Source organism: Drosophila obscura, unplaced genomic scaffold (genome assembly GCF_018151105.1).
Source record: "Drosophila obscura isolate BZ-5 IFL unplaced genomic scaffold, ASM1815110v1 contig_1, whole genome shotgun sequence".
Classification (NCBI taxonomy): Eukaryota; Metazoa; Arthropoda; class Insecta; order Diptera; family Drosophilidae; genus Drosophila; species Drosophila obscura.
In genome coordinates this window covers 9,720,409-9,731,210 of record NW_024542679.1, presented here as the reverse complement: position 1 = coordinate 9,731,210, position 10,802 = coordinate 9,720,409, and the positions used below count along the sequence as shown (strand labels likewise).

The 10,802-nt window shown below is 46.9% G+C and overlaps 1 protein-coding gene across 1 annotated transcript; it reads right to left on the bottom strand.

The window, feature by feature from the left end:
- Window positions 1-5,335: 5,335 nt before the first annotated feature.
- Window positions 5,336-7,574, bottom strand: LOC111070624 (protein sneaky). The gene is made up of 2 exons (XM_022361298.2): window positions 6,063-7,574; window positions 5,336-6,005 (listed from the first exon to the last, which is right to left on the bottom strand). Exons 1-2 carry the CDS (start codon window positions 7,557-7,559, stop codon window positions 5,361-5,363), a joined length of 2,142 nt encoding a protein of 713 aa, XP_022216990.2. The 5' UTR covers window positions 7,560-7,574; the 3' UTR covers window positions 5,336-5,360.
- Between the last annotated feature and the right edge of the window lie 3,228 nt (window positions 7,575-10,802).

Sequence of the window (10,802 nt, the reverse complement as noted above, 5' to 3'; positions counted from 1 at the left end):
TTAGCCTTTAATGATTATAATTTGGGCGAAATTCCTCCGCCTCTTAGTCACTGTAGAAGTGCTATGGTTTCGACGTGGGAATCTCAGTCGCAACAATTGTTTCCACATTAATTGCTGGCTCCAACTGCAACTCGAATATCAAAAGCGTAGCCAAATGGCTTGAGAAAAGAATGCCAGGCATTTGTCTTCTTCACGCCAGAATGGAGAGCAGAGCCAGAGCCAGAGGGAGGCAACCACCCGAGTGGGTCTCGCTAATTTAGCAAAGCTAAAGCGGAATGCCAAGACCAACTTCACAACCAGCTCTGACTCCGAGACAACAGAGGCATGGGAAACTCGAGCTCAATTATGTATATGTACGAGTAAGTAGTATTTGCGCGATTCACAATTAACGTGTCAAAATCAGGGTGCTAAACCATCCTATTACCAAGCAATTAAGGCCTAGGAAAATTTATAATAATGGGAAATAAAAAAGGCACAGAATACAGAACTCGCCTGTAAAAGTCTAACATTTGGCCCCGCCTGAAATAAAAATATACAAAAAAATAAAAATAAATAATAAAAATATTAGAAAATAAATAAATAATCCGTAATTCTATTTGATGTAACAATATTTGAATGAAACTTGTATTTTCAATCATTGAACTGTGCGTGAAAGACAGATTTTATATGCATATTTTTCGATACAAACTCTGGGAAGTTATCAAAGAAGCCTCTTGAATAAAGTCTAAATGCAAAGATCCCTGCTGAATGAGCTTCAGCCCGACACCGAGCCTGAGCCTACACCCCAGAGGCTGGCTGTTAGTGGCGGCTGTTTTGTGCCACTTCCGACAGCAACCAAGACGACTGCGGCGCGGCGCGGCGCGGTGCAACTTGGCTTGGACTTTGGCTAAATGCTCCGCTGGCGTTGGCTGCCATTTGTCAGGCAGCAGACCGCAAAATAGTTGCACTGTTGGGCGAGTGTATACCGCCTGACGCGATAATAAGAGCGATGAGGAGCGTTAAGGAACCCCAGCCCCACAGTGTGAGAACTGCTGCTGCGGCTGCTTCTCCGTGTTTTTTATTCTTTTTGCTTTTTTTTTTCTGCTGTTGCTGTTCGTTTTTCGCTAGTTTTCGCGTGGAAAATAAATACCAATCTACATAAAAGTGGAAACCAAATAGGAGAAACACAGCCAGCACAGTCCGTTTGCTGGCCATTTGAAAAGAGGGAAAAAACGAAAAACCTGCTGCTGCTGCTGTCTGCTTGCCTGCCTTGCCGCCTATTGAGAGCAACAACAGGAGGTGAACGGAAGAAGAACTGGACAAAAACCAGGCGAAACGAAGCTAGCGAACCACTGCGCATTGGAAATGGGAGTAAGTGCATCGATAGCAGTCGGCAATCACGAAATACATGCCGATAGTTTATATGAAATTCAAGTGGAATCTGTAGAAAACTCACCACCAAAGCTTTGCCTAGGAGTTCTGAAGATTCTACCATCATATGTACTCAATTATATTTGAAACAAGAACTCCATTTCGTGACTCACTCCACCATCTCTAGTGGGGATGTGGCAACAGTGGACTGGGAAGTTTTGCGGTTACAATTTGGAGCAGAGGCCGGGACAGGAGGGGCCGGGCCGGGCCGGGCACCAGTCTAGTTTTGATGAAATTGCTCAAAATAATAGGGTGAAAATGCAGCTTTCTGCTGCTTTCTGGGCTGCTTCGCTTTTTAACTCTTTCGCGCTGTGGCTGTGAAAGACCAAAGAGGCTCGTCCGTCGCTTGCACTGCATTCAGCTAACAACCGACTCGACTCCGACTTCCCGCACCGACAAATGCTTTGGCACAAAAGTCCGAGAGTTCAGCACGCACAGTGGGATACAGTGGTAGCCTGAACCGCCCCGCCCCCTCTCCCGACTCTATGGAGTTTCGTGTTTGGTTTTGTTTCTGGCAAAAAAAGTGGGTGAAAAAAGCGAGTGAAAGATTTGTGGTGCAGTGGGTTTGGGGTCTGGTGTTTGAAGTTTGACTTGACAAAGCTGAGATTTCAACGCGGTTTCTATAGGATTTGTACACGTAATGGAAAGCGAGAAATACTCGCATGTTTGAGCCTCCAATTAGGTATTTGCACAGCGGTTACAGAACTCTCTCTTGGAATGATTCCTTATCCATCCACATTCTGAAAATAATTAATATAAATTCCTTCCTTCTCACTATATCAATCAAGTTATAATCGGTCGCAAAAGCATAAGGGGATAAAGAATAATCCGCAAAATCTATTTATACATACGTACACTCAGAAAAAAATGGCCTATTAAAATGAAACACACCCAGATTTAAATTAAATATTGGGTTTTGAAATACGAACATAATGAAATTTTATTTACTTTTCTTTAAGCATATATTAAATATATTTTTATAAAAAAAATATATATAAAATTTAGTATACTTTAATTTGGTGGCAAATAAATTTGATTTAAATATGAAATATATTTATTTTTAATAAGAAAGTAAGTGTAAATATTGAAGGGGTTTTTTCTCTGGGTGTACTACAAATCAATTACTTTAATCAATTTTTAACACGTTTGCGCTTCTTCACACCCAAGGCGCCTCTGTCCCAAGCTCTCCACAGATTTTTTGCCTTCCAGTTTTTGTTAAAATTTTAATTATAAAGATTAAACACGGACAGAAAGAGGAGAGCGCGAGAATAGAGACAGAGAGAGAGAGAGAGAGAGAACACTAACCTGCCATAACAAACTTGAAATAATATTTAAGAATTTTTATTGAAATAATAGCAAGCTATGCAGGTAGTGGCAGTCCCAGAACCACAGACAGAGCGAGGGGTGGATGGGATGGATGGAGGGGCAGCAGCCAGACGCGAATCGCGGTTCGTCAGTGTCAGGCGAGAGGCGAACATCAAAGGCGGAATGGAAGACCAACCGTTCGCTGGAAGACAGCGGACGGGTGAGACAGAAGAGAGAGAGAGAGAGAGGGAGAGGCAACTGATTGGGGGCGACGACAGGCTGTCGTCGTCGTCGTTTCGAGGTTTCTTCTTCAGAGTGCCGTTTCGCCGCCGCTCTTTCTAATTGAAATGTTCCGCACCATATTTCTGTACGCTTTACCACCTGCTGGCTGCCTGGCTCCGCTCCTCAGAGGAGCAAATGCTCGGCATCTCCCCCTTTTGCTAAATAGTTCACTCTGCAGCAGGGACTGGGCAATGGGCAATGGGCATGGGCATGTGCATGGGCAATGGGTGCTCTCTGGATAGCGGTTTGCAGCGAAGCAGCATACAAAAAACTGACCAGCCACAACGGGCATTCCCCCATCCCATCCCAACCCAACCCAACCCATCGTTATCGTCGCCAAGTGAAGCTCATGATGATAAAAGCAGTTGAGCGACACAAAGCGATTATTTCTCAACACCTTAGCATATTTCTATTACATTTTCGTCAGTTAGTTTTTGTACTAATTTTGTAGGTGTTTCAAGGATCTGTTAGAGAGCAGAAACTACGGCAATTATGCGCTCTTTATGCTTCATAGTCTCCAGTTAATTTAGTTCGTATTTCAGACATCCCTAGAACTTCTTTCATATCTTACAGTCCCTTAGTTTCTCCTCTTTTTCAAGGGTATTCATTAGTCGTGGCTGCTGCTTTAGCTCCAATTTTCGCTCGTTTTTTATGTTTTGTTTGCAGGTCTTTACACTGCTCGTTCATCCATCGTCTGCAGTTTTCTAGGAAATAATTCTCTGTGTTTCTCTGTTTCTCTGTTGTTTTTTTTCAGTTCGTTTTTTCTTTCCAAAGCGCTGTCTCGTCTCGTCTAGTTGCGTCTTCATAGTCAGTCCATCCCGTTCATGCCACAAGGATGGAAATGGTGATGGTGCTCTGGGTGCCGTGCCCGTGGCCCCCACTGCTGTCGGCGAGAGTGTCACACCTGTCACTTTTGTGGCCTGATCACAACAACCGCCGACGAGCGTCGACGAGCGTCGACGACCTCGCCCATCCCATTCACGTCTCTGAATGGGATTTGGTATTGGGATGGGGCTGCAAGTCGCTGCAACAAGGTGTGAACCTCAAATAATCACCTTTGCACACGGCATGTCGACAAGACCCTTTAGGGGTTGGGGGGATGGAACTTCCCCACCTTCGCCGTGGTACTATTTGCTTTTCGTTGGAAAATTTTGCGCATTTCCTTTGGTTTCTCGTTTTCTTTCGATTTCATGGAAATGTGTGAGTTTTCAATGGAACACGCAGCTCTCCTCGTTCCCCCCTCTGCCTCTTATGTTTGCATAATTATTTTATTGCAAGACCACGCCCACACACACTCGTGCAAGGGGCCAAATGTCTTATGAATATTAAAACAAGAGCAAAGGAAAGCCAAGACTTTGTCGTCATCATTGCTGCAACTATTCCAACAGGACAGAGACAGAGATAAAGCCGGAGCCAGAGACAAAGCCGGAGCCAGAGCCAGACAGAGCCAAAGTGCCCGAAAGCATTTCCCTTCAAAGCTCCACAGCATTATTCCCCCTCTCCCACCACCACCGCCTAGACAATTTCCAACCGAAAAACTTTTGTTCTGCCTGAAAAGAGGAGCGCAGCATCACTGTAGGCATTTCTTCAATTAGCGTTTTTATTATTTTTAATTAACAATTTTGTAACTTAATCCTTGCCGCATAGTGTGCCACTCGGCGCCACGGGTAGTGCTGAAATTTTTGCCAATCCCCGAGCCCCAATGCACCCCCCAACCACCCACCCACCAGCGCATAATCGAATCAGACCCGCTTGAGTAAAGTTTGTCCAAAGACAAAAAACTTTTCCCTGTTTCCCGGGTCCGGGGAGCGCTGCCAGACATGTGCATAATTATGTTGGGCCCCCAAGGAAGGGCAGAGTGGTGGGAGTGGCACAGACAAAAGGGTGGACACTAATTGAGCGATGTTTGTTGTTGCAAAGAAATGTTTTCCAACTTGCAGCAGACAACTGGTAGACAGAATGCCATTGGCCAAGGAAGTAGTCGCCGGGAAAAGGGCTTGGGCGAATTGTGGGAATTAAGTTTGACAGACTGGAAAAATGGCAATTATGTTGTGGATATGATTATCATACAGAAGGACTGACTGTTCATACATAAATGCTGGCTGGCTGGGGGTGAAAGTTCTAAGGAAATGATTACTCCCCAAATGGGATTTGGATTCCTTTTAGTAAATATATAAGAACAAAGTTTTCAAATGTCATTAGAGTTCCGCATGGGATCGACAACCCCTTCAATAAAGTTCCTGCGAGTAATATTCTGCAGTAAATAGCAACTGGGATTAAGGGTCAAAGTTCTTTGTTCCCAAAATGGAGGGAGGATAGAAACAAAGGCATTCGATTGTCCTGAACTGTATTAACCAAGTCATTTATTTATCCTTTCTAAAGTCATAGAGCACCACGCTGCTGTCATCCGACCAGGCCCCATCGACCGGAGTGAATGGCCTGGAGCTTATGGTGAGGCCGCACTGTATGCAGACGTTCCTCAGCACCAGCAGGCACTCGTGACAGTAGGGCAGCCCGCAGCCGGCACAGATGACAAAGTCCTGATCCTCGAGAGCATCGCAAATGAGGCAGTTCCGCTTGCCGCAATTCCAGTGCTGCAGGCAGCCGAATAAGCTGGGCCAGAGCAGACGCAAACGCAGAAAGATGTTGAGGTTGTCCTGGACACGGCGCGTGGCTAGATTCTGCTCGGCATTGCGGCGCAGGCTCTCAAAGACGGAGAGACGATCCCGCAGCATGGCATTGTAGAGGAAGAGGACGCGCTGCTTCTCGCGCTTGTGGAAGAAGTAGCTGCAGATCACCCGACGCAGCCGCAAGAAGGTGGTGCTCTGGTAGATCAGCAACACGATGGCCAGATACAGCAGGATCAATCGGTAGTAGACACTTTGGGGCAGGACGTGGGCATTGGGCAGACACTCCTCGTTGCTCAGCGACGTGGAGACGCGCTCGTGCATGTTGAAATTCCGCATGGTGGTGCGCAGCAGACGAGCCATCATACCAGTGCCATTTATCTGTAGGAATATACATAGATCCCATATCATAGATCGTAGAATTATGTCAGAGCTCACGTGAAACCGTATCTCGTGCTCGCCCTCCTGTTGGTATGTGATCAGCGATCGCTGGTGTATGATCTGCAGGAGACTGACGACCATGTGATCCAGCAGGAGAAACAGTCCCGCTGTGATCACCTCCAGCGACAGCTGCAACAGATGATATATCACCGTTCGGGACTCCTCCGCTGTGCGACCGCAGATATGTGCCACATCCACATAGTTGGCCCGCTCGTGGCTGTGCAGCGGCAGGATCGAACGCTTCCCATTCGCCTTGCGCCCCGCATCCACGTGCTTGAAGTAGTCGGTGATGTAGAAGTTGTCGAACTCCACGTTGCCCCGATACAGGAAATAGTACCGGATGGAGGCGAAGATCACGCGCAGGATGAAGAGGCACAGGAACTTCTCGAGGACCAGCATGGTGGCCCTGAAGACGCGCCTCCGATGATTGAAGTCTTCCATAAATGCCTCCGAGGTCTGCTGGGCCGTCAACAGCTGACCCTTGGCCGTCTCGTTCCTCAGCTCGTAGGAGATCTCAATGTCGGAGCTGGCGTCGAAGAGGTCCCGCTCTGTCCTCAGCATATCCACATACGTCTGGCCAAAGTTCGGCGGCACCACCTCCGAGGCATCGCATATCGTGTCCGGACTGCCAAAGAGGTTCAGCCGGCAGATGATGTCCACGCGGTAGGGCCAGCAGATGGCGGCGGCGATGAAATCGGGAAAGTTTGTGCTGCACTTCTGGTAGCCCTTGCGGAAGACCTCCTGGCAGACGCGGATGCCACTGCTCAGCTGCTGCTTGCAACGGTTCCGCATGTTGCGAAGGAAATTCTCGCGGACCGTGTCGGCCGAGGGCAGCTCTTGGTCCGACTGCGCTGGAGTCCTGTGATCTGTCCCATCCTCATCCTCGTCGGGCGACTCCTCCTCGACGGCGTACTTGAGCTCGCCCAGGACTTCCTCTAGCTCCCGAAAAGTGTTCCGTATCTCCGCGATGTCGCCCCGCATGTGCTGCAGCGTGTTCGTAAAGGGTCTGGCCATCAGATCGAACCGCGTCTTGGTGAGGTTGTACGTCAGCACCGTGGTGCAGGCAAACACACGGGCCACCTCCCCCGCATTCGAGGCTAGGTTATCGATCGGTCCCGCTATCACAAAGGCCAGGGCGATGGCCCGAAGGTAGCTGCGTCCCGACTTACCCACAAGCGCTACAAATATCAGCATTGTCACGGCCCGAACACTGCGGATCAGCATGAAGGCCAGTCCGTTGAGCAGCATGAACACCTCGAAGACGGGCACATGCACGGGCATGGAGGCAAACCAGCGGTTCAGGTTGAAGTTCAAGGCCACCAGGCCCCAGAGCAGATAGGCGAGCAGAAGGCCCACCAGGAATCTTCCCAGATAGCGTACGGGCTTGAGCCAAGCCTCATCTTCCGACTCCTGGCCGTACAGCAGGCAGTACAGGGGCCTGTTGGCTTGCAGGCCAATTGCTTGCCGAATTCTCTTTGTCAGAAAATGAAACATTATCCAGGCACTACTCTGGCAGGGTTTACTTGGGTCTGAGACAGACACAGAGAGCGAGACAGAGAGAGAGAGAGAGAGCTCAAGGTTAAGGAAAGATTATCAGCCAGACAAAGTGCTGGAGTAAGGATGCAGCTGCGCTAGTTCTTAACTGTTTCACGGCTGAGCCCAATGCACAGCAGACAGGTCCAGACAACTTTCCGTTGGGTAGGAGAATGCGAGAACATTTATTTTAATGTCGGTCCGGTCCCACTCCAACGGGTAATCCAATTATAATGGAAGCTGCAGTGGAGCTGGGAGCACCTGCCCCACTCGGGGGGATTCTTCTAAAATATAAAAATTGATTACATGCGTGTGTGTGTCTGTCTCCTTTTGGAATATGCTCCGCCATCTCCTCTTGAACTTGTTTGTTGTTTAAAAATTTATGAACTGCAGTCAAGCGATAAAAGATGGATGGGATTGAATGCAGTCCATGAGGAGCAACAGAAGCAGCAGCAGGAGCAGCACTCACCTCCACCTCCACTCCAAAATTGATGCAGTTGCTCAATGTCGTCGCGCTTGGCGGTGTCACTCGCTGCATATTAAACAGTTTTTGAGAACAGTCGGGGAGCAGTTTAAGTCTCAGGTCTCTGGTCTCAGGTCCCAGCGGCGGCACTTCATCAGCTTGGGCATCGGGTTCGAGTGTGCTAAAAAATTGATTGATCCTGCAAGTGCCACTAAGTGGGGCGAGCTACAGCGCCAGCTACAGCTTCTCTTTGCCACTGGTCTCCTCTACACGTATCTGGCACTGCAAGGGCACTTTGACGACATCATCCCTTAGACGTAGACGTAGCCGACGAGACGGGGCGTGGTCGCACGCATTAAAACAATTTAAAATTCCCAAAGACCCAAAACACTAGGCAGAGTCTACAGTGGGTGGCATCTCCAGAGTGAGTGGCGGCAGCATCACTGGGAGAAAACTTTTATGGGATCCCAAAATAAAGGTTCGTTTCTGAGAGTTTAATTTTGGGAAATAGCAAAACAGGAAGATGTTAAGCAATGGGATGAAAACAGGAGGGGAGGCACATATGAGCAAATAGTCAGTAAAACAAATTTGTATAGCGATTCTTTAGCGATATTATATTCTAAATTTATTGAAACTTAACCAAATAGAAAATAATGACAGAAAACTATGCGAATATTTTGGATCTATGTGGAATGAGACCCCAATTAAAAGTATTTAGAGGAAAACATTTTAGAGAAATATTTGGAAGAGACAGATAGCAGAGAGAAATGTCAGTAAAATTATTCTGTTCTTCCTCATATCTTGTAGCCACCACAACCACTGTACCGTAGCCATCGGCACTCGTACCATGGGCGGTCAGAGGGAGAAGCAAAGTGCTGTCCAGGAGCTGGAGCTGCTCTTGTGTAAAGCTTTAAATGCATTAAATTGTCAAAGCGTTTGGCTATGCTAAAAGTTTGCTGCTGGCCATAAAATTGCATGCCACAGACAAAAAAGGAGTCGCCCCGGTCCCAGTCCCCCATCCGAATCCCAATCCGAGGCTGGTCAGTCAGTCAGTCAGTCAGTTCTAAAACCAAATGAATGATGAATTGCCTGTCACTTGCAATTTTTGCGGAGAGACGGAAACACAGAGAGGACCGATGTCCGATATCCGATGGTTGTTCGTCTTCGCCGCCTTGTTGAAATTTTTCATGTTTTTCTAAGGCCCTGAAAGAGATGGTTTCCCCCTGGCCCCGACGCGTCGTCTGGACATGCTACCAAAATGTTGACATGCTGACTGCTTTCATGGAATTTGCGTTTTAAAAAGGCGGCAAACGTTGACATCCTTGTCATTGTCCATGTCTGAGTTTCGGTCGAGAATGTTTTCGTTCCCCAAAAATTTAATTGGGCGCCAGGAAAAGCAGAGCCAGAAAATAGAATGGGGGGGGGGGGGGGGGGGGCTTTAAAATGCTATATACTCTTTATAATATTTTAATGAAATTTTTTATTAAAACCATATTCTCTCCCAGTTCAATAAATTCTTTTAACTATTATAAATAAATATCTATTTTATTTAGCTGGACTCCTGCACATCTGCTTAATATCTCTTCCTCCCAATAATTCCTTACCAACTCAGCCGAACACAAATCATTCCTCTTTTCCATTCGAAATTAGTCAATTTTGGTTGCCACAAATTGCATTCATCATGGTGATAGGGAACGAGAGCATAAACATATTGTAATGTTCATGCCATGTCCATATCGAAATGACCAGATATCCACTAGAAATTGATTGTTTGCCGATTTATTCCGACAGTTTTACGGCGATGGAGGGGTGCCGGATATCATTAGGAATGCAAATAAATACGCACAAAACGCATGGATATTTGGGAAACATTTTAAAATGCCAGAACGGATGAATTTATGGCGCCAATGCGGCTATCTATGGCCCTCTTTCCCCCACCGCCTCTCTGTCAAAATTCATCAAAGTCCATCAAAATGCACTGACCACCACGACACGCCCCCTTGGGCATGCGTCAATTATGAAACGAGTGAAAGCCAGCGATAGGGCCCCCTGTCAGGGTCTCCCTGCGAAAAAAGTTCCCTAAAATATGTGTCTGCATAAATTTTCCCACTCCCAAACAAACAGAACTCAAAAATAAAACCAAAATTAAATTAGTTAATTAATGCATGCCAACAAACAAAAATATAGGAGGATGGGAAAGGGGGAGAATCGGGGTCACCCATCAATCATGGGACGCAAGGGTCGCCGTCGCCTCATGCGTGTGTCAAATATTTTTGGTCTACCGACCCGTAGATTGCTTTCGCTTTCACTCTAAAACACAAAAAACCAAAACCAAACCAAGCCAATCCGAACCGCAATCCCCAATCCCATGGCCAGGTCCGATTCCTCTCTTGACAGTTCAAATTGCCCAGGGAAGAAATATTCACAAATTAGTGGCCCACATATCTGTGTGCGTGTGTATCTGTGTGTCAGGTAAAAGTGATTAAGCGGTTGGCGTTGGCCGTAACCCAAAATTATCCAAAATAAATTATGCAAAGAGGCAAAGGCAAAGCCAAATGTATCACATTTCGCGCTTTGCGGTTATATCTTCATTTTTTTTCCTCCGTTTGCACACGCCCCTAAGCCTACAGCTAAACATCAGATTTCCATTAGCCAACAAGGGTTAAGCGCTGCTCAAATGAATCTGCTGTTGGCAATACCCATATATCGAAATACTCTAGAGAAATATTTGAATGATGGAT